Raw genomic sequence first — 25,405 nt, 5'->3', positions numbered from 1 at the left:
GAGACTGAAAACTTGAAGCTTCTTCTGCCAAGGAGCTTTGACACCCTGCCATGCCAACCACCAATAATTAGGGTAAATGCTGTCCCTTCCAGATATGCTGGTAGTCATTGGGCATGTTCTTACCTTGGGTTCTGGTTGAGAACTAGTTAAGGTCAGACAGGAAGACCTCGACCAGACTCACAACTCAGGCCCAGACCTGAGATCCTGCCATAGCCAGCTGAGCTCTATGGAAAATGGATGGTGCAACCTGCTTTCCAGATTGAACTAATCTCTCTCTCTTTCTGCCCTAAACTAGCATAAGTTGTATGAAGTTTGACTGAGTGGTAATGAATAAAGAACCTGTCTTATTCACAATTATAATAATAAACATTCTTCAAATGACCGAGCCCAAGTTTTGGTTGTTTTCCATGATCTAAGTCTGCTCAGAATACTCTTTTTTTCAGCTCCAGGTATTTTAAAAGCAGAATAGGTCTTCTAATTTGTTCTTTTATGCCAAAGAATGAATTTAAACTCATTCTTGCTGAATTAACAGGGAGGTTTTTTTAATAAAAATATAAACCTCAGGCAATGAACACTGTTATCCTTGACATACAGCTATTTATGTGAGGTAACTTTGTGTATCTCGTTGGTCTCATTTGTATAATAGAAATGATCATGATAGTTTTCTACATTATAGAGTTATTAAGAGGATGGAAGAGAGACAGTGCCAGGGCAAGTAACAGCCAGATGGGCACTGAGCTGCTCTGTGCCGAACTGAGGATAAACAACTAAACCTGGATAGAGCAGATCCTAAGAAGCCGAGGGGCAGAATGTTATCACTCTCATTCTTTGTGCAAACTTGCCAGGAGTAACTAAAAAAGAAGAAGCACTGCCAGATGTTTCAGCGAACTTCTTAGGGTTTTCCAAGAAGTGCTTAAAGAGGTAGAGGACCGTGTCTGACAAAGAAAAAGCAAAATCTGAAAACATGGCAAAGTGATACAAGACCAGATATGAAAGAGGAATGAAAACCTATAGCCCTCCTAAAGGGGAAACAAGAAAGATGCTCAATGATCTCAAAATACCAGCAAGGCCTCCAGAGGCCTTCTTGTTCTGTTCTCAGTATCATCACAAAAGCAAAGGAGAATATCTCAGCCTATTTAGGATGCTGCAAAAAAACTGGGAGAGATGTGGAGTAACACTGCCGCAGATGACACGAAGCCTTATGAAAAGAGAGTTGCTAAGTTGAAGGAAAATATGAAAAGGATGTTGCTGCCTTCTGAGCTAAAGGCCAACTTGATGCAGCAAGAAAGGGGATCGGCAAGTTGAGGCTGAGAAAAGCAAAAGGAAGGAAGACAAGTAAGACGAAGATGATAGTAGTAAGGAGAAAAGTAAGGATGAAGAAAATGATGAAAAAATTCTTTCTAGTACAGTTTTTTTTTTCCTTGTCTATAAAGCATTTAATCCCTCTATATACAACTTACTCCTTTTCAAGAAAAAATAAGAAATGCAAGCCTGGGTAATACTTGTTCCTAAACTATACAGTGTCTTTTTTGTATAGTTAACATACTACCAAATGTCTCTTTAGATAGCCCTGCCCTGATGGTATTTTCAGTAGCCACTAATCATGCTTGGGACAGTATGGGGTTGTAAATTGACATAGTTCTGGCTGGAATACAGTACAAGTTAGTTCTGTATAAGAAAGGTAGTATTCATCTTAAGTGTTCTCTGATGCTGCTTATACAAAATAATTGTTCTTTTAACTGGATGAAAATGTGTTATTGCAAAAAGAAAAATTGTCTCAGCTATTTTGTTGACATTCCAAATGTTTCTAGGTAAATATAATTTTTATTGGTTAATAAAAGAAGATTGATAACCAGGCTTGGTGGCACACTCCTGTAATCCCAGTACTTTAAAAGCAGAGAAAGGAAGATTGCAAGTTCAAAGCCTTTCTCAGCAACTTAATGAGGACCTCAGAAACATAGGGAGACCCTATTTTCAAGTAAAAAATAAAATAGAATTGGGGATGGAGCTCAGAGGTATTATGCCTATGCGTTCAATCCCCAGTACCACAAAAGAAGAAAATTAAGGTGGAGAAGGAAGAGGAGGAGGAGAGGAAGTAAGAATGAATTGCCAGGCATGGTAGTGTACACTTATAATCCCAGCATTCAGGAAGCAGAGACTGGAGAATTCTGGTTTTCAGACAGCCTCAGCTGCTTAGCAAGGCCCTTCACAACTCAGTGAGACCCTGTTTCAAAAATTTAAAAAGACTAAAAATAGGGCTGAGGGTGTAACCTGGAGGTACAATGTCCCTGTATTTCATTAGTACCGAAAAATAAAAAAGAAGAAGAGTGAATTGTTTGATACATGTAAATCATTTAGCACAGTGGCTGACCATAGTAATATATCAACAAACTTAAGAAATGTTTACTATATCTCCATTTTGTTTATATATGCCGATATGTATAGGTGTATATATACATATATATGCATAAGATTTGTTTCTAAACTATACAGTATCTCTTTAGTTAAGATATTTGGTAGTATGTTAATTATACAAAACAGACACTGTATAGTTTTTTTTTGGTTGTTGTTGTTGTTGTTGTTGTTGTTTTGGTGGTACTGGGGTTCCTGGAAGCCCTTCTACCTCTGAGCTACAAACCCCGACCTATTTTATACATTTTTATTTTTGGAAACAGGGTCTCTTAAGCCAGCGTGGCTGGCTTCAAACCTGCGTGATCCTCCTGTCTCTGCTTCCCAAGCGCGGGGATTACACGCCTGGCTGACACTGCATAGTTAGTTTAAAAACAAATCGCGCGCGCGTGCGTGTGTATGTGTGTGTGTGTGTGTGTGTGTATGAAGTTAAGTATCTCATTTATCTTGCCACAATTTCTAAGTTGTGAAGCCAAGATTTATTTTTTATTGGTGTACTATAATCTCACATCATAATGTGAATCATGTTGACAGTGACATATATTCACACAGTACTCGGTACCCTCCCCACTCCCCAAGATTTGAACCTACGGAGTCTTCCTTCTTAATCCAAACTCTGTTATGTAATATATGGAATATTGTAAAATGTGGAATATTACAAGCTGGCTATGTATCACTAAATCAATTCTAATAAAACAAATATCCAGGTTTCTGAATTACACACAAAATCAAATGCGGAATAAAAAGTGTCATTGTAGGAAGTGTACCTTCTTTAGATTGATTACAAAGCAAACATACAGACACATAAAACAAACTGTTAGCTCCATATTTACTATACCTATAACTAAACTCGGTAGTTTTAAAAGAGCTGTAAAAATGCCACTCTTTTAAAACAGATTTGTGGACACATCTGTTTGACTAGTTTTCTTCTTGTCATTGCTTTTGCTGGTGGGCCTTCATCAGTTTTTCTATCTGGCAAAATAGGTTCATTTTCACAGATATTTCATTTTTGAAAAGCTGTTCCCTAGCCACACAGATTAAAAAAAAAAACCCTCTTTGCTACATTGTGAACTTTATTTCTAATTCTCATATTATAGTATTATTTTTAGTCTTAGATATTATAAGATTACTACATTGTAGGATTATAGTATATAGAGATATTACAATATAGTAGAATATCCATCTGATAAAAATGCTCATTTTTACATTTGACACCCAACTCTGTGCTCACGAAGTATTTGTTGAATTGGATTGGTTATTTTTTTTATGCTGGGTGGTAGAAAAAACATATCAAACCCATCAATATGGCTTAATAAAATAATTGCTAATGTCTAATTCACCATGTCAAACATAGTTATTCAAATTTCACTTCTCTGGGCATCATTTTCCCAATGTAGAACATGAAAATATGATTGTCTCTCTAATATTATTGCAAGGAATAAATGAGAGAAAGACAAAGTATCAGGTAATGGAATTTCTTGGAAATTAATGTGTTTATTGGCATGACACCATGTTATGCACTTGTTAAGCACTCAACAATGTTACTTCAATTCTTTCCTATAGCGTTTGGAAGACTACAGAAAGCCTGAAAATTCTTTAAAGATATAATTTCCATATCTAGGACATTTGGTTTTGACTTATCCAGTACCCTAATAAATATATGATACTCTTTAAATCTCAGTAATTTACAAGCTGTTTTTAATTCCTGTTTTATTCTTTTTATGTATTTATTTGTACATTTACTTATCTAATTTTAGATTTATGAGAAAAGCATTATGATATCAATTAAATGCACTGAAATAAGTATATTTTAAAGGAGGGAACCAGAAGGAAACAAATAACACAAGACTCAATGATATCCTTGAAATTGTACCTAAGGGAAAAAAACCTGTAATAACTTATTAATGCTTTTTCCAAGCTCACAAGAAAATATAGACTGCAAGTAACATGACTGTAATACTTTCTTCTAAGAGATATTAACTTTTTGATTGTACCACATGCAGCAGAGTAATTTTAGCATAATTACAAATGATGGCTAACATTTACAATGACCTTGTACTTTGGGAATAGGAACTGGACTTGGGGACAAAGGTAGAAGATGAGAGGCTTTTACCAGAGAGATGAAGAGGTTGTGCTTTTATGTAATTAACAGATAATTCTTATTTTCCTTCATTTAAAAGGAGGAAATAAGGGTTCCTGTTATACTTCCTATGATGTAGACATTTAATAAATATGCTATATGAATAAAGGAATAGGGATACAGTGGCACATCTCAGAATATAATCTAATCAGTGGAATTGGCTAGAAATTTTCCAAGTTGAAAACCAGTATAACTCAGTTTTCCTTTTATAGATAGGAAAAAACAATATGGTACTGAACCTCAGAATGGTGTTTTATACACACAAATTAAACCATCTCAAATGCCATGATTAAATCAGTGGTAAATTATCTTACATTATCAGAAAAACAAATTCTGAAAAAAGAATCACATGTCTTCCAGATATAACAAAACATAGGATTTCTTTTATAAAGTAATTATCACATTCTAGTGAGATTCCAATTTTATGTGATAAGTAGAGGTCATCAGAATTCTGTAGCCAAACATATAATCAACTAGAGCAATTTCAGAAAAGTATAGTAAATTCATAAAATAAAAGCTATCCATTACTTTCTGAAACACAGTTTTTGTCAAATGATTAAAACAAACGAAGAAAACATGTTATCCACACATTGAGATTACCAATAATTAAACTGGGATTCAAAGACGGTACTAGATATAATGCAGAAATGTAGCAAAATAGCTTTTGGCTAGAAATTTAGTTTAGTGATGTTAATAATCCCCATTCTCCCTAAATTAAAATACTTGCTTAGCCAGGTGTGGTGGTGCACGCTTGTAATTCCTGCACTTGGGAGGGGGAGACAGGAGAATCGCGCAGGTTTGAAGCCAGCCGCATGCGCAGGCTTAAGAGACCCTGTTTCCAAATAAAAAAGTATAAAATAGGTCTGGGAGTGTAGCCCGGAGGTAGAAGGGTTTCCAGGAACCCCAGTATCACCCCCCCCAAAAAAAAAACTTGCTTAAAGTACAATATTTAAAATTTTCAAGTTGGACATGGTAGTGCACGTTTTTAATTCCAACATTTGGGAGGCTGAGACAGGAGGATCTTGGTTTGCAGCCAGCCTCAGGTACTTAGTGAGGCCCTTTGCAACTCAGTGAGACCCTGTATCAAAATAATTAGGCCGGGCGTGGTGGCCCACGCTTGTAATCCCCGGGTTTGGGAGGCAGAGACAGGAGGATCGCACAGGTTCGAAGCCAGCCGCGCTGGCATAAGAGACCCTGTTTCCAAATAAAAGTATAAAATAGGTCTGGGAGTGTAGCCCAGAGGTAGAAGGGCTTCCAGGAACCCCAGTACCACCAATAAATATATATATATATATATATAATTAAAAATAGTGCTGGGGGCATAGCTCAGAAGTAGAATGCCCCGGGTTCCATCCCCAGTACTGCAAATAAATAAATAAATAAATAAATAAATAAATAAATAAATAAATAAATAAATAAAATCTGCAAAACTTTTTATACTTCTACATTTAATTTTTTGTTTCCTCAACTGTTCACCTTGATATTTTTTGTGATTATCAAACTCATTGTTTATTTAAATAAGCACATTATCTCATACCTGAACCCATATTTCCTATTCCTGATCCTGGATTTAATTTATGATGCTTACTTTATAGCATTATTTTCATAGCAACTGTGTTGTTATAATAAACAGAAGATAATGACTTTGGTTGCTTTATTCTGCATTGAGGGTGATATATCTGAGAAAGCTAAGCTTGAGCTAAAGAAAAAGGAGCTAAAAAACAGAAATTATGATGAAAAACTAGGTTATCTTATTTTACACCCTTTATTAGGAAATGAATGCATTCAGCAGAGAGAACAATTACAGTCCTGCTCTCTTGGTCTCACCCCAAGCCTACCCCTATTAGAGCCACTGAACTCAAGACTGAATGGTTCTTTAGCACAATGCACTGTTATTAATTGATAGTTCTAATTTGTTCCAATTATTTTTTCTGTGTTCAAAGTCCTAGGTACATTTAAATATATCCCAGCTAAACGCATTCACAGATGACAAACAATAAAACCACTTATTATGAATCAACCTCTGCACTAATGCCCTAAGCATGTTCTGCTATTATTATGAGGCTGAAATGAAATAAAAACTACCTACACACATACACAAAAGAAACAGACACTGGCTTTATGAAAACATAAAATCAAGTAATTTTAAGTCTATTTACCTAACGTGATAGTGACATTTCTTCTTCGTCTCAAAAGATCTTAGGAACTATTGGTTTATTGAAACTTCACTTAAATCCTACTCGCTCATGAGACATGACATCAAAATCTAATTTAGTTACAAGTAGCAATAACATTTAATTATCTCCTTCGGTTATCTACACTGCCAAATGATAGTATTTCCTGAGAGTCACAGATGACACTGTTTTAAGCAAGAAAAAGTCAGGGAACATCTACAGAATATCAAAACTATATTGACTTGTTTAATATTTTTATATTAGTGTGTTGGCGTAGGGATACTGAAAATTGAACTCAGGGCATTCTACTTACAAGCTACACCACCAGCCCTTTAAAAATTTTTGTTTATTTTGAAACAGTCTTACTAGGTTGCTGAGGCTGGTCTCAAATCTCTGATCCTCCTGACTCAGTCTCCTAAGTACTGAGATTAAAGGCATGTGCTGCTATATCCAGTTTAATGTAGTAGGGACAGAGAACTTCTAATTAAAGACATATATTAGACTAAGACACAAAATTAAATTAATTTGATAAAAAGGTTGATGAATACCATGCTTTCTAGGTCAAGAGTAAACATTTAACTCTGAAACACATCTATATCCTTCCTCTCCCTCTCCCTCTCCCTCTCCCTCTCCCTCTCCCTCCCTCTCCCTCTCCCTCTCCCTCTCCCTCTCCCTCTCCCTCTCCCTCTCCCTCTCCCTCTCCCTCTCCCTCTCCCTCTCCCTCTCCCTCTCCCTCTCCCTCTCCCTCTCCCTCTCCCTCTCCCTCTCCCTCTCTCTCTCTCTCTCTCTCTCTCTCTCTCTCTCTCTCTCTCTCTCTTTTTCCTAACATGTTCTCCAATTTGTCTAGGTAAAGCTTCTGGATAACCTGACAAAAATATATCCCCATGATATTTCAGAACTTGGACACATTTCAAAACCAGGAAGAGGTTACTTAAAATTTATAGAAAGATACACATGCATTAGTTTGGTAGTTTGGTTTGCATTCTTTTGAGTAGATACCCAGAAGGGGTTTTGCTGGATCATAAGGTAAATTTGTTCCCGTTCTTCTGAGGATTCTCTCTACTGCTTTCCAAAGTGGTTGCACTAAATTTTAATCCCACCAACAATGTATTAGAGTTCACATGTCTCCATATCCTTGTCAGCATTTGTTGTTTGTTTTGAATGATGGCCATTCTAGTTGGAGTTAGGTAAGATCACAAAGTAGCTTTTATTTGCATTTCTCTGATTGCTAATGATGTTGGGCATTTTTTTCATACAATTACTGGCCATTTGAATTTCTTCTTTTGTGAAGTGTCTATTTAGTTCACTATACAAAGAGCAAGAAAAATACTGTGTTTTTTCCCTCTTTTCTGTAACTGAAACTATCTCTGAAAAGATATCTGTCTTCTATGTAATCCCCAAACCCAACTCATATTTTTTTAACTTTTCACTTAACAAATATATTTTAGCTTGAGACAAAATGTATAGTCAGAACATGACATATATAAAGATTTAAGTATTCTTAAATATCTACTGATTTTTACTATTAAAAGTAAAAATGAGTGTCTATGGAAATTCACATCAGGAATAACACAGGCCAATTATAATGAAAGTCTGCCTGTAGGTAATATCAAATGGATAGATCAGGATTTTCTCTGATTAACTTGGCTCATGATAATCACAAGGTAAATTGACTGTGCATTATTTTAGCCTCAGTATGAACATCTGTGAGAATGTAAAAGTTCACAGTTGACACACAGGTGGCATAAAGATATCTAAGATACAAGCCTCCAGGTTCTAGGAGCTCATAACTATAAAGAAAATCGGCCTATATTCACATGCCAGCCACCGTTTAATAAATTTAAGCTCAGAACCTTATCTCATACTAGACTGGTTAGATTCTGAAAGGTTTTCCATAAATCTAACTGTTTATAAATCCAAAATGAATTAGAAGGTTTTTCACTTAAGAGTCCACATAATTTCATTAGAGAATATACATTGGTTCCTCCATTATTATGGATACTAAGTTTCTCTTAAATATATTTTTTTATTTTCTTTTTTAACTCATTGAAAAATTGATTCAGCTATTCTTGTTGAGCTCTGAATTTTACTACCCATTTGGGAAAGGCTTGTTGCATATGCAGGTAGAAGATTCATAATTTTCTTACAATAAATTTATCTTTTTGTTTCTATCATAATTATGTCTCTTCTTAGTAGTCTCTTCAGACACCATCATTATTTGTTGCTTTGTTGGTTTACTTATTATACTTTAGGGGTTATACACTAGTAACTACACAGCAATGTATTATAAAATGAGGAATAGTGTGAGAGCACAGGCTACAATAGCACTTATAATCCTTGATTGGTATTAGGTGAAACTGACTATTTTTCTCTGGAATACAGCTTTGTTATCTAAATGACAGTACATTGAAAAATTGGAAGTAAATGGGCTTTGTCTATATTATACATTTTTTATTTTTTATCAAGTCAGTTGATTTAAAAAGCTTTTTACATGCTAAACACTATTGTGGATAAAATGTCAACTCAATATGGCATGATGGAATCTAGAAATAAAAAGTACAGAAGAGATAATGAAGCCAAGAAATAGGACCACATAGAAAGGAGAAGGTAGCACAGCATGATTATACATGTAGTCCTGGAAACATGGACATACAGATGAGAGAGAGCTAGTTTCAAACTTTTTATCGAGTTATATAATTAATCTCATTACTTATACATTAGAGTAATAATATCATTTTTATGTTTTTAAATACATTTGTAAAATAAATTTATATCAATGTTTATTTATGCATACACACACGCACACATGGTTTAGTGCAATGCCTAGCACACATAAATATGTGGTCATGTTAATTTTTTTTTTTTTTTGGTGGTACTGGGGTTCCTGGAAGCCCTTCTACTTCCGGGCTACACTCCTAGACCTATTTTATATTTTTATTTGGAAACAGAGTCTCTTAAGCCAGTGCGACTGACTTCGAACCTGCGCTATTCTCCTGTCTCCGCCTTCCAAGCGTGGGGGATTACAAGCCTGCGCCACTATGCCTGGCTGTGTTAATGTGTGTGTGTGTGTGTGTGTGTGTGTGTGTGTGTGTGTGTGTGTGGTAATAGGGATGAAACCCAAGGCCATTCTACCTCCGAGTTACACCACTAGCCCAATTTTTTAGTCTTTATTTTGAAACAAGGTCTGAGTTACAAAGGGCTTCACTAAGTAGCTGAGGCTGGCTGAGATCCAAGGTCCTCCTGTCTCAACCTCCCAAATGCTGTTATTATAAGCATGCCACTACATCCGGCTCATGTTAATTTTTATAAGGACTAATGACAGCTGGGAAAGGATAATGGTGGTAAGAGTGAAAATGCTGGTAATTTAAGCACAAGTTTTAGGTAGTCTGAGTGTCTATTCCAATATGGACAGAAGAAAAAAAGGGAAGAAAGAGCGAAAGATGACACAATTTCTAACTTCAGTGATTGGATAAGTATAATGCTGTTACTTAAATAGTACAGAAGGGAGAGCTGATTTGGCTGAGGAGATAATGAGGTCTGATTTGGCGCTGTGAAATCAATGTGCTTGTGGGAGGACATCCATATGGAGAGGTCCAGGGTACAGCTGGAAATACATACTTGTGTTCAGAAGATCTGGGTATACGGACAGAGTGGAGATGCTTGAGAATTATGTTAGCCATAGACCATGTCAGTATTTAAACACACACACACACACACACACACACACACACACACACACACACACACAGACACACACACCAGATATTCTTTCTGTAAGAACATGATAAATCAATTCTTTTAATAAAAACTTATATGATACTTTAAAACATAGAGTCCAAGATGAAGAACTATTGAATGAAAAAATATCCTTTTTGCTTCTCTTAAAGAATGAAAAACTAGTAAAGTTTCAAATACAGAGAAGATATTTTGGTTGACTGCATTTGACAAATGAGCCATAGGGGTCAACAACCATTCATCTCTGTATTGCCTATGACTGTCTTTGGAGTACAGTATCAGAGTTTAATACTTGTTACTAAAACCATGTGGTCTACACAACCTTAAAGTTTACTATCTAGCACTTTACAGAAAAAAGTTTTATCACCCCTGGGTTATTACATAAAAAATGGTAATCTTCCAATTTTAAATGATAGGTCAATAAATAAGGTAATAAAGAAATGCCACACATTCTATCTAAGGATTATAGGACTTGGTTTCTGGCACAACCTTTCACCCATTACTTTTGAACATTCTGAGCAGGCATTTTCTCAGTCATTATATAGGAATAACATCTCCTTTGCCATTTTCATAGGTTGTAAGAAAATCTTTCAAAAAGCTCATAAAATGGTGAAAATATATAAGTTAATATCATATATATATATATAGTGTGTGTGTGTGTGTGTGTGTGTGTGTGTGTGTGTGTGTGGTGGTACAGGGGGTGAAACCCAGGGGCTTTTATTTGGAAACACTGTCTCACTAAGTTGCTGAGAGCCTCTATAAATAGCTGAGGCTGGCTTTGAACCTGTGAGATCCTCCTGTCTCAGCCTCCCAAGCGCTGGGATTACAAGCATGAGCCACCACACCTGGCTTAATATCTAATATATTTTTTTATATTGCAATATGGTAGAATCCAAGAGTAATTCAAGTCCCTTCTTTCTACATGGTAATATATCTGAAATTCTAAATAACTTGATACATATATATGTATATATACACATATATATGATATATATGAGTGGGTATCTGATGATATAATTTTTGTACAAAGAGCTTGGAAAGTGAGAGAAATAAAAAGAATTTGTTTAAAAATAAGTTGCTTTACAATGTATTTTAGTATTCCAATTTTAAATTGCAATAAATATTTCATTTTAGAATAAGATTAGGTTTGCAAAGAAGTTAAAATTTTAGTACTGAAAATTTCTATACATGGTTCACACTCAGTTTATCCCATGTCAACATTTATTTTTAAATTAAAAAATTTAATATATTTATATATCATCTAAAGTCATAAATGTGAGAAAAATATGAAGATATATATTTGTCATTTTTCTCATTTGACTCATAATTAAGGCAAGATGTTGTTACTTGTCCAAGGTTAGATTAAAAACATCCAATGACACATGAAATTAGAAACAGAAATAGACGTGTTAAGTGAGGGATTATGAGGATGAATGAATTCATGCCTTTAAAATGACTTAAAAATGTGTGGGCTTCTTAAAATGTGTGGACTCCTGCCTAAAGACAAATTATTACCAATATTTAATTTGCTAATTTACTTTCCAAAACAGGTTCTTTCATTACCTCTGTGTTTATTTGCAACATGGCTTGGATTGGGTCCTAGTATATTTGGATAACATGAAAGTTATTCTTGATTTTAAAAGCTAGAAATGGAAATCTTAGAGGTTTTATGAACTTTAAAAAAAAGAAATAAAATATTTCTTAACTAAAAGTAGAACAGTGTTTCTTACTTTAATCAATTTACTTCTACATTTTCATACACTTAGTTTTCTCTTTAAAAAGTGATCAAATATTTATTTCCTTAGTATATAGCTTTGTAGGAAAATAACTTACATATAAAATATCTTGACTAAAATATCATTTCTGCTGCTATTTTTCTTTTCTAAAATATTAACCATAATTATAGATATGAAGATACACATTATAAGAAATCAAACTTTCATCTTGATCACTAACAGTCTCATTTCTTTATCTCCTTTCTTCTTTTATGCTGGTTGGTAAAAATCACTTTTTATAGTTATCATTTATCCATGTGTTGAGAAGTTCCAGTGGCAGTTTTAATGTCTTGTCTTGCAATACAGATATGATTATTCACATTTTACATTTGAGAAAACTTAGTAAAAGAGATGTTTGAGCAATTTGCCAATAAGTCGCACAGTTTAGGAAAGACTGGGGTGTAAATATGAACTATGTACCCTCAATGGAGACCAATGCTAGGGAGAATTCCTATCTCTAAGTGAATGTTACGTTCCTAATAGTCCTCAAGATTCTTCTCCTACCTGTAAAAATTTCCTTGTACTTAAGTACTTACTTATAATTTGCCCATTATTTATAACATAAGCTTTCTAGAAGGCATGTAATGCTGAACTAAAGAGTGATTACTAAGGAAGTATGGAATAGAGAATTGGTATTAGATGTAAGTGAAGAGGAAAGTACAAAGAATTTAACAAGAAATAAAAACTGCCTGAGTAAATGTACATGGCTAAAAATGGAAATATGATCATATCAATACTTATAAATAAAGTGCATTTTTGTGAACAAAGATTGATAATTTTAAAAAGATAAAATAACGCCGGGCATGGTGGTGCATGCTTGTAATACCCGGGCTTGGGAGGCAGAGACAGGAGGATCATGCTGGTTCGAAGCCAGCCTCACTGGCTTAAGAAACCCTGTTTCCAAATAAAAATATAAAAATTGGTCTGGGAGTGTAGCCCAGAGGTAAAAGGGCTTCCAGGAACCCCAGTACCACCACCAAAAAAAAAAAAAAAAGATAAAATAAGAAATAAATACATATGGGTAACAAAAAATAAAAAAGTAACACATTTGTTTTAAAATACAGGCAAAGCAGTGAAGAAAAGTCCAAAGAAATTTGTAGAAGTGAATTTTTCAAAAAGTCATTGTATTTGAAAGAATATTTATTATCATTTTATAACCTAAATGAACACCTGCTGTAGAATTTATTAAGGTCAATGGGTTCAATTGTAAATTTCCCTATACTTAAAAGCAAGCACAGCTAATTTGAAAATAGAGGAAAATTTTTCTTGGCAAAAATTGACTTTCTAAATTTGTCCACGAGGTGATTTAGCACGAATAAACCCACTCTCAGAGAATCACTTTCATAAAGCAAAATTAACTGCTTTTTTGCAATGTCAGGTTTGTATAAGTCCATTTATTAGAATCTAGTGTAAATGTGGACTAAACCTTGAAAATGTACATGTAAACATTTTGTTCTGAACCTATATCACCACCTGGTATATATTTGGCATTTTAATAGAAAATATTAACTCTCTAAGACTTAGAGTTCCCTAGATGCTAGAGAGAAAAATTGGGCATTAGAATAAAACAGATATCTACATAAATTATGGTCATACCACATGCAAACTTCATAATTCTCAACAAATTACTCAACATTTCTAAGGCTCAAGTTCTAATGAAAACTGAGAGAATAATAATACCATAATCATAGTAAAGGAAAAAAGAGAAAACAATATATACATTGAAAATCCTAGAATATCCTCATCATATTAATATATTCCATATTATTACTGATCATATAAACTTTATCAACAGGTTAAAGAGAAGCCATTTTATATTCAGTACGATAAGAGTTAAAATAACTACTACATTCTGATTGTTTCCTATATTTTAGGGATTGTGCCAGGTATCCTATTTACCTGGCTAATCTCTTCTCAGCCTCAAAAGAAACTCATCACAACCAGATAGATGCCATAGTTGTAACCATTTTGAAGATGATAATAAAAAGTTGGTAGAAAAGTGAATTGGCTCAGTATCAAATGATCAGATACAGTGAATCTTTCACCTGGACTATTCCTAAAGTTATTAACTGGCCTTTGAAAATCATAGTTCTCAACAAAAATGTCATTAGAGGTGACTTAGGAAAGGATGGCGATTCCAAGTCAGAAAATAAACAAACAAACAAACACACACAATCAAAAAGAACATACGCTACATAGTTTTCTGGAGAAGATGTTCTGAGAACATGACTGCTTATTACCCCTAATGATAAACTTCTGTTAGATGCTTGTACAATTTCTATAGAAATCTGTGATTTAAAAAATATTCATCTGTTATATATCATCTCATCTTTCATATAACCCTACAAAGTCATGAAAAACATCTTATCACTATCAAAGTCTCCAGGTCCACATTTACTTGTAAGTTTATATATTAGACAATATCAGGCACACAGTGTTATAGTGTTACAGTTCAGATCTAAAATGTCCTCCTAAGGCCATGTGGGCTCCGTGGTGCTAGAGGAGGTGGTACAAACTTTAGAAGGTCTGGCCTACCTAGGGGAACATTGTAGTTTGGATATGAAATGTCCTCCAGAAATGCTCATGTGTTGGTAGAAATGTTCACAGGTGAAAGAGCTGAATCCTGAGGACTCCAATCTCATCAGTTGATAAGATGGGTTAAGAATTTTATATATTTACTGGGTGGTAACTAAAGGCAGGTGGCACATGACTGGAAAGGTAGGTCACTGAAGGTTCCCCCTGGGGACTATATCTGGCCTGGGTCCCTTTCCTTCTTCCTCTACTTCCTGGCTGCCATGAGCCGAGTACCTTTTCTTCTGTCGGCCCAGCCACCGTGATTTTTCCACCTTGGAACTGGTCAACTATGATTGAACCTCTGAAACTATGATCCAAAATAAATCTTTCCTTCGCTAACTTGTTCTTGTCACATATCAGCAACTAACTAACAAACTGTCTAACACAAAGAAGAAGGTTTTTGGGGTATGCTCTTCAAGGTCATGATTCCCTTCCCTTCCCTTCCCTTCCCTTCCCTTCCCTTCCCTTCCCTTCCCTTCCCTTCCCTTCCCTTCCCTTCCCTTCCCTTCCCTTCTCTTCTCTTTTCTTCTTCTTCTTCTTCTTCTTCTTCTTCTTCTTCTTCTTCTTCTTCTTCTTCTTCTTCTTCTTCTTCTTCTTCTTCTTCTTCTTCTTCTTCTTCTCCCCCTCTCTCTCCTCTCTCTTCTCTCTCTCTCTCTCTCTCTCTCTCTCTCTCTCTCTCTCTCTCTCTCTCTCTCACTAACTCCCTTCCTCCCTCCCTCCCTCCCTCCCCTCCCTCATTCTGGCCTACCAATTACTCTTTTCCATGATGTTCTACCCCACCACAGACCTAAAGGCAATAGATCCAGTTGATCATAGGCCAAAATCTTTGAAACAGTAAGCCAAAATAAATCTTTTCTCCTCTAACATAATTCATGCCACATATTTTCCACATTAACAGAAAGCTAAAATGACCATTGTATTTTTGTTCTATCAGAAAAAATTTACTGATAACTACTGAATTGATGGTGGCCTGAAAAATTTCATGCCTCCTTTTTCTAATTTAAATAGGGAATGACTTAACAGTTAAAAAAAATTAGTGTTTTTCTATTGATTTCTCTTTTTTTCAGTGAAAACGTTTAGTGCCAAATATTAAGGTAGTGGCTTCATACCCCAATTCTTTAATTATTACTCATTTTTACATGACATGAAATAAATAATTGTCTTTATTATGCATCACCAAATGCTTGGGGTTAATTTAATTATCTGTTATTTATCTGACATGTTTTTTATAGTCATCTTTTATACATGTTAATTCTTTGTTATATCAGTAAGAATATACTATCAATAAAATACAAGAATCTCTCTGTTAACTGTTTCTGTGAAAATAGACTGCTTGAGAAATTCGGAGTGCTTGATCATTTGATATTGGACCAACCCAATTTTTCAACTTTATTTTTCTCATCTGCAAAATGGTAACAACGGCAGCACCTATCTTGCTGTTATGAGTTTCTTATGAGGCTGAGAATAGATTAGTCATGTAAATCAGACACATGGCACAATCCCTGGAATACAGGAAACAATTGGAACATAGACTTTTTTTGGCTCTTATTTTACTGAGTATACTCTGCTATTTCTTCAGTCCATCAATCTTGTTTATAAAATCAGTAATAACAGAAAACACTTCCAGTTTTTATTCCATTTTTGTTATTCTATCAATCCATCTTTTTTTGTTTTGTATCACCATCATCAGAAAACAAATTTAGAAGCATGATTGTTAAATTATAGTAGTAGAGAAAGTAACTGTGGTACACCAGATTGATTGCCAAATTGAAAAAAATAGAAATCACCAATATGAAATGAAAAAAAATCAACAGATTATAAAAAAAAAAGGAGGGTGTGAAACCATGCAACTCCATGGACAGTGACTACACATACAAGCAAATGAAAGCAGCTGACCACGTACCCACACACCTTGGCAGAGGTGCACTCCACACTCGCCGGCCACCACCAAGACAAATTATCTCTGATGCTCCTTCCAGGCGATAACCCGATGAACATGAGAAGGTCAGAGTGTCACCAACCCCAAAGCTGAACCCAATTCGGTTACCATATTGAGGAATTCCAGGGTCTTCGCAAGGCTCCAGATTATATTCTGTAAATTAGGGGGAAAGAATCCTCCTCCCAGGGAAGAGGAGGGTAAAAAGAATCAGAAGATAATGGTCATGTTTTGGGTTTTCCTTTGTTTGGTCTTGAGAATTGAACCCATAGGTCATCTACTGTTGAGCTTTATCTCCTGTCCTATTTTATTTATTGATTTTGAAACACTCTCACTACTTCTCAGCACAATGGCCTTAAACTTGTAATTCTTCTACCTCAGCCTCCTAAGTACTGGAATTACAGGTGTGCATTATTGTATCCAGTGATAAGAATCGTATTTAAGAATATATTTTTGCAAGCTGCATGATTTTAGGGCCTAGTCATATATTGAAAAAGTAAGTGTATGTATAATTATCATAACATGTTAGTGGGACAAATCATTTTTCTTATATTCGCGAAGTTTTTTTTTATAGTCAAGCAAAATGTTCTTATATTTCTGTGAAATATGTAATATCTTTTTATGTGTAAAAATATTGATGATAAAATATCATCTCTGAAAGAAAAATTGAAAATGTAGCTATAAATCTTATGGTTTATCTGCATTAGAAAATTTTCTATTTCATAGATTATTTACTTATAACAATACATAAGATATTCATATTTTCAAGCTGGGCATGGTGGCATGCACTTGTAATTCTAGCACTAGGATGCTGAAACAAAAGGATCCTGGTTCCTGGCCATCCTCAGTTACTTAGTGAGGCCCTTTGCAACTCAGTGAGACCCTCTTTCAAAACAAAGAATAAAAAAAGAGAGCTGGGGGTGTAGCTAGGGGTAGAATGCCCCTGGGTTCTATCACCAGTACTGCAAAGAAAAATGATATTCATATTTTCAAAATAATAGTCGTTTGGGATGAAATCATTTGGAGTATAAAAATGCATTTCATTTAATAGTTTAATTTAAAAGGCTCTTGTGCCTCTTATATACAAGAAGTTCAATTAAACCAATGTTGGGAAAGAAATTTTGATTTGACATGAAAGAGTTTAAATAAGACCAAAGTTCTGATACAATGATAATTATATTATAGATTCATATAAAAACTTTTCCCAAGCAATGAATGGATGAGCATCCTGAAAATGAACAAATAAATTTTCTTCAGGGCATAAGTAGAGTTGTTTAAACATTATAATAAATTATGATTTATTAATATATTATAATAATTTTAAATGGGTCTTAGTGGATTTTTAGTTAACTTATTTTTAGATATCATATAAATATGCAGTTCTAAGAAGTAGCTTAACTAAAAATATGATCAGAGCACTTACTTATAATTACAATAAAGAACTAGAATTATTTCATGTTGATTAGCAAATAGTTTATTATTTAAAGATTATTTTTATATATTTCAACATTCCAAGTTCAGAGACATTATGCTCATTTACTATTCATTATGGAATAACTTAATTATTTTAGTAGCTAAGTATTTCCATCCAAATGATATAGTTTATAAATAATTAGCATTTTTATCCTTGTGTATATGTATATATACATAAATAAAATTATTTTGATGTAGAACAAGATCAGCATTTGTATCATTGCATATATATTATAATTTTCATGTATATAAGATTTACTTATTAATTTGTCTCTGTCTTAAAAAATCAATTTATCTCACTGTATCACTCAATTAAACAGTAGGACTCTAATTATAGAAATGCGGTTTATTCTTTTTGGTCATAATTATTTTTCCTTTGGGTTTCAAGTCAAACTACTGTCTATAAATGGAATGATTCTAGAAGACAGGGAAATTTATGTTATCTTATTTATAGATCATTTTGTTTCAGAATAATAAATTTATTTTAATCTTGGGCTATTATACCTTTTTCAAGCAAACAACACTAGAATATCACTAATTTAATTCATATTTCTTTTTTTAGTCTAATTAAATTTAGATTTAAATATATGTAATATGTATATATATGTGTGTATATATATACATATATACATATTTATGTGTGTATATATATGAATTTTCATTTTAAATTCACTAGAAATTTTAGCTGATTTTTCCATCTGTTAGAATTCCACAGGAGTTTAAATTAGGAAAATGTAATTATTGTGCTTTAGTGGATTTTTAGTTAATTAATTTTTAGAAATCATGTAAGTGTGCTTTTTAATTTATTACTAAAGACAATTATCAAAGTACTTCAAATTGTCTTTAAAACTTCCGTAAAGGATTTTTGCTTTCTTCTTCTTCTAAAAAATTTTTTTTGCAATTGTCTTTCTGTTTCGTCACAATTTATACAAACTTTAAAAAAAATAATTGCTTAAAGGTACTAAGGAGCTCTCTTTTGTTTCTTTGCTCTTCTCACCTGAGAATGTAATGTTGAATCCTTCGTAGGATATTGAAAAATCTGAAATGAAGCGCAGTTGAGCTCTGAAATTTCCATAGAGGCCAGCATTAATTGTGGAAGGAAGTTCCGAACCAGTCAGGCGGGCGAGTGGTTGGGTGAAACTACCATTCTCTGTGATCAGTAAGTAGTCATGATGGTCTTCCAAATGGAAAGTATGGAAGTTGAACTGCACACCTAGTTAAAAAAAAAAGAAAAATTAGACTTACAACATACATCAGTAAATAACAGAGTTATTATCAAACTAAAACCAACATGCCCTTTGTCACTTTTCTGAAAATAAAATTCACAGTTAGGTGTAGCATAATTAATTCTTTTCATTTTGTTTCTGTTTAGTGTGGAAGTTTACCAAGTTTACTTTGTTCTATGCTGGTATGAGAAATACAGTGAGCTATGTTTTAGAAAATTTTTAAAATAAAATTTAAAATTAATTCCTGGAAAGAATCCCTTGAGTTTAAATTTTTTTCAAGATAAAAACATATTTTTAATTTACAACAGAGGTGCAGTTTCCTGGTGACTATCTTATAAGCCTCCTCTGTTTCCTTCTCTAAACCCTTTAACAATATAAGACTGTTTAATAATCCTGCACCAAATATGCTTAATTCCACACCAGTAGAGAATTATAAAGCTGGCATAGAGACGTGCTATTTGTAAAATGAACAGAATGACTCCTCAGTTGCTTATTGTTTTAAACATTTCAACTTGTGTGTACATTTACTGCAAAGTGTGTATTTGAGTGTTCACTCCATTGAATTTCCACAAATTGAACACCTGTTTGGAAATTTCACCCAAATGAATAGAAGCAACGTGACCAGTATCCATCAGTCCTCTCACAAAAGTTTTCTCCCTTTTTAGTTTGCCCAAAATAGTCATTCACTCAGCTTTTGATAGCACATACTACTTTTTCCTACTTTATATAAATATTTGTGTAGCTTATATAATTAATCCATGAGCATGTCCTCATTCGGGTCTGATGACTTGTACTCAACATTAGATATGTGAGGTTCATTTTCTATTACTGCATGCAATTGCGAATTGTTTATTTTCATAAAGTGATGTATTGCATTTTCTTTCCATTTTATGATCATACCACATTCGTCTGTTCAACTGGTCTTTAAGGTAGTCTGCATTTTACCCTGAACAGAGAGAGTGTTGTGAACTTTAAAATATATTTTTGATGAACATATGTACTTATGCCTGTTGGATAATTTAGTTCCAATATTGGATGACTATCAACAGGCATAAGTACAGTATAGTGACTGGGTTTTGGGGAAGTATGCTTAGCTTTAACAAATACCATTTTACCAAAAGGCTGTGGAGGTTTACACTCCACAGACAAACATGACTTTTCTGCATTTTTATTAATGCTTACTAATTAGGATTATAAGTTTATTTAAATGTAATAATATAATTCTATAAAATTAATGCAATCTACAGATATATACAATATATCATCATATCAAATAATAATAATTAAGTATTAATAAAGACTGGGGCTTTTCCATTTGTTGCAACATGGTGAGTATACAGTAGTCCCATGTGATCTGTTAACTTTAATGACATTGCCTAGACTATTTATAAAGGACAATTTCATATACACAATATCCTATGTTTACGATACCATATGAAATAAAAGATGACTACTGCTACATGCATCTTTATCTTGATGTGATTTATTTACTTATTTTTTTTAACTTGGCCTTAAGGAAATCACCAAAATTATTAAGGAAATTACAAACCTCAGTTCATGGTAACATTCTGTGTTTAGTTTCACATGTTGAAAATTCTCAGAGCTCCTTTTTTTGTGGTGCTAAGGATTGAACTCAGGCTCAGTCTACCTCTGAGCTAAACCCCTCACCCTATTTTATTGCTTATTTTGCAAAAGGGCTTTGCTAATTTGCTGACAGCTTCACTAAACCTGCAGTCCTCTTGTCTCAGCTTCTCAAGTAATGAGATTACAGGTGTGCACCACCATTCTCCGGCTCTGTTGTTTTAAAAAATATTTAAAAGGTGACAAAATTGAAACTAGAACAAGGAGACTGAAAATTCAAGCACGGACAAGACAAGGTTATCATTGCATAATGGGTAGCTGAAGTCAGACTTGGGAAGTATTTGAAATAAGCAGGATACAATTTCTCAAAATGTTTGTCAAAAAATATACTTTGGTTGTTTTCTTCTTAATCGTGTGTGTGTGTGTGTGTGTGTGTGTGTGTGTGTTTGTGTTTCCCTTATCCACAATGAACAAGAATACCAGAGTCCTTTGAGTTGATCTTTCACATGTTCTTGAATATAAAAGTAGTATTGCTAGCCGGGCGTGGTGGCGCACACTTGTAATCCCTGCACTTGGGTGGCAGAGACAGGAGGATCATGCTGCTTAAGAGACCCTGTTTCCAAAAATAAAAAAGTATAAAATAGGTCTTGGAGTGTAGCCCGGAGTTAGAAGGGCTTCCAGGAACCCCAGTACCACCACCAAAAAAAAAAAAAGTAGTATTGCTGCAAATAACATAATTTTGTCTTAAAAAATAGTCTTTGCTGCCAGTCAGATGAAATTAGACATGGCAAGAAGCTGTCTTGACATCCAGATGAACTGCTATTCAGCTTCACAAAAATTACACAAAAATAGAAGTCTCAGATAAATCAGCTTAATTTCTGATATAATGTTAAGAAAAAATATTTGACAATAGGAGAGTAGATGGGAAAAATGACAAAAATATCACATATAAAACATATTTTTAAAGAAAATGTGTTAATTCCAATAACATTGAATTAATTTGTGGGAAAATCTAAATATACTGTAAACTGCTTGTGCTAATGAGGTCACTGTCAACAACAACTTGTTTGAATCTCCTTTTCTCCATCTATAAAATTAAATTGCAATGGGGTCCTCTTGAAGCTAAATGAGATAACTTATGAGAATGACTTAGCATAGTGCCTATCAGAGAAATGCTTAGACACTTTTGTTTTATTGTTCAACCTTCCAAAATAAGAGCTAGTGTTTTTTTGTATTACTAAGCCCTGGCTAGCCACTTTATAAAAGAAAGCTTTAGTTTATCAAATTATGGAATAAACAATAAAATGTTTCCACTGCTGCAGAAGAACTTAGGACATTCAAAAGTTTGCTAATAGTTGGTTAATACAAACAAACAAACAAAAATTAGAAGATAAGGACCTACTTATTCTACACATTATGGAGTGAAGATTTAGAAGACTATAAAAAAAGTCATGGAAAACCAAAAATTCCGATATTCTGCTAAGTACTAGAAACTGGTGAATATGCATCAGCGCAGGAGCAAAAAAATAAAAAGAATTAACTATTTAGTCAGTAGAGGTTTATGAAGACAGTGACCTTCAAAAATGAGAAATTCATGGAGGAGCAGCCCTGGGAGAGACATTTAAGAAAGAAAGAGACAGGCAAAGACATTCAGTTCTAACAAGACAATGAGAAAAACCAGTTATTTCAATATCATAATACCTTCTCATAAGAATGCTAATACACAAGCAGGGTGGTGCAAGCCTGCAATCCTAGCTACTAGGGAGCCTGAGGCAGAAAGATAACCAATTCTAGACTAGCCTGGGAAATTTAGTGAGACCAGCTCTTAATTAAAAAAAAAAAGAGGCAGTTGAGTATTTTGCAGAAAGATACAATATTTACCTAAATCAACTCTCAGTCTCAAAAACAATAAAAAAGAATGATAATTTACATAATAAATTATTAAGGCAATTTATATTAAAGATATGTTCTAAAATATTTAAACGTCAAAATAGCATTGATATCCAGGTTTTCGTAAGTTGTTCCACCAATAATGACCTTGAGGATGTTATTTTTTCCAACTTGTAAATTTATAAACTTGGATCATGCTTTATTGAAGGATAATTCCAGATATAAGGACCTCAAGATCATTTTTTTTTTTTTTTTCAGGTTTGGGGATGGAACCCAGGGGCATTTGACCTCCATGCTATATCCCTGCCCCATTTTTTATTCTTTTATTTTGAAACACGGTTTCACTAAGTTGCAGAAGGCCTCACTAAGTAGCTGAGGCTGTCCGAGAATTGTGATCTTCCCGTCTCAGCCTCCTTAAGGCTGGGATTACAAGCCTGCGCCACCATGCCCAGTTAAAGATCATTTGATATAGTTTTTTTTTTGCCCAATTTTTCTCCATCTATAGTAGATTACATATAATTAGTACTTTGATTTCTACAATGTGTTTAAGAAAAATCTCTCATGGTATCATAAACAAGGGGCAAGGTAGGCTGAATGGTACTGAAGTTGAACTGAGTTTGAAGTGATTTAAATTTCATTTGTTCAAACACCTTGATATAATGTTAACTAGTAAAGAGATTGTTTATGATTCATTAAAAGTGCCTTATTTGTTAAGTATTTTGATATTTATATCTAGTATGGTTAATGTACCAGTATTATATATATATATATATATATATATATATATATATATTTGACTTATAAAAAATGGAATTCAGATCTGTAAAAGAGAAAGGCAGTTAGGGCCTGGTTACTGCCAGGCACTCAGGTAGCTGTTATAATACAAATTACACTCTCTAAAAGTAATTAGCAAGTGGATAGAGGAGTTAGGACCCAGGAATTTTACATTCTAAAAACAGATTTTCACAGAGGCTAAGAATTCCCTAAAAGTATAAGAGGAGGGCATTGAACAGAGGACAGAGTAACTCTGAACTAAAAGTATGAAATTTAAACAAAAGTAAATAAAGAAGTCTGCATTGAAGATAGAAATCAATTTCATATAATTATGGAATTTCAGACTTTGGCTATCTGTGTTGTTTTTAGAGAATTTCCAGTTATCATTAAATTGGAATACATTCAGAGAAAGGTGATGAAAATAAAACACAAATTTCATGATGAAGAAGTGAAGAAACTGTGTTTAATCTAGGAAGAACAAGCTTGAGATAAGGTATGGTTCTGAGGAAAGAGCATATGAGAACATGATAATCTCAGAATGGTGAGGTAGTGTGTTTGAGTAGTTGTAGGTTGGAGAAGGAAGAAAATTTTTGTTTGTTTGTTCATTTCCTTTGGGCTTGATTTTAAGATTTTGGTATAACTCCAGAGAGTGGAAAAGGTACAATTCTCCAAGAATAATTCACAAATAAAATCTGCATAAACACCTAATAGTTTTTGCCCAGCAAGTAGGCTTCCCATCAATAAAGTATCCATATCAAGGCAGTTCATCATGTTTCTGGAAACCTACAGGAAGAAAATTAGTGTGCTGGGTGAGAGGTTAGACTATACTAACTCAATATTTCTCTCAAACCTTAAAAGATTATCTTTCATGTAACTTTGGGTAGTCTTTGGAATAGAACTTTAAACAAACTTTGTTAGCTCATAAAAGATAGATCTAAATCTGCATTTCTTGCCCTGTAACTACAGATTCAATTAACACTTGTAACCTGTGAAGATTCAAAACCTTAAGTGTTAATTAGACCTCTATTTACATACCAAGCAGTATGTAATCCTCTATTTTCTTGTATAATATCACGGATCTTATTTTAAACTCCATTAATCCACTACCCACTGAAATAATATGGTGCTTTGATTAATTTTTTGCAATCAGTCTTATACTTTGAAGAACAGCAAAAACCTGTTTATAAAGTCTACTTCATTTCTGCTACATAACAGAATATTCATTATAACATTCTTTGTATCTCAATTATATTCAATTCACTATATAAATTTAACTATACAAATTTCTGTACAATCCTCATTCTCCTTCAATAAAAGGATGCATAATTTTATCAAAGGCAAATATTGTGTGATAGCACAATAAATATAAATTATTAAAAACAAACATTTATATTTAAAATTGTGACCACATCTATTTATTGCTAATTTTTTTTAAGAATGGCTAAGGTAAAATAAATTAGTACAATATAATAGTAAATTTCAATAAAACAATATAACAACATTGTTAAAATAAAAACTACTCAAAAGCAGATTTTAAAATGATCAAATTAATTATGTTAAAAGATTGTCCTATAGAAATTTCAAGATAATGTTACTTTATTTATATTTTAACATGGTAGGATGGTCATTCTTCCCCTTGTTGTTACCTTAAACAATTACATTGCTAATTTACTAGTTCATGTTGTATTTCATAAATGAACTATATTTAATTCTACATG

The 25,405-nt window shown here is 33.6% G+C and overlaps 1 protein-coding gene across 3 annotated transcripts in view; it reads right to left on the bottom strand.

The window, feature by feature from the left end:
• Positions 1–25,405, bottom strand: part of CSMD3 (CUB and Sushi multiple domains 3) — a gene marked incomplete at both ends in the record, with an annotated part of 1,156,743 nt that overhangs the window by 377,380 nt on the left and 753,958 nt on the right. For all 3 annotated transcript variants that reach the window (XM_080694904.1, XM_080694905.1, XM_080694906.1), the window contains 2 exons: positions 16,711–16,899; positions 19,214–19,429. In XM_080694904.1, coding sequence (XP_080551030.1) covers positions 16,711–16,899; positions 19,214–19,429 — 405 coding nt within the window. The remainder of the gene's footprint in view (positions 1–16,710; positions 16,900–19,213; positions 19,430–25,405) is intronic.

This window comes from Muscardinus avellanarius, assembly GCF_963383645.1.
Source record: "Muscardinus avellanarius genome assembly, chromosome: 4".
NCBI classification, from domain to species: Eukaryota; Metazoa; Chordata; class Mammalia; order Rodentia; family Gliridae; genus Muscardinus; species Muscardinus avellanarius.
The sequence above is the reverse complement of the archived record's forward strand: the minus strand, read 5'-3'. Positions and strand labels throughout refer to the sequence as shown.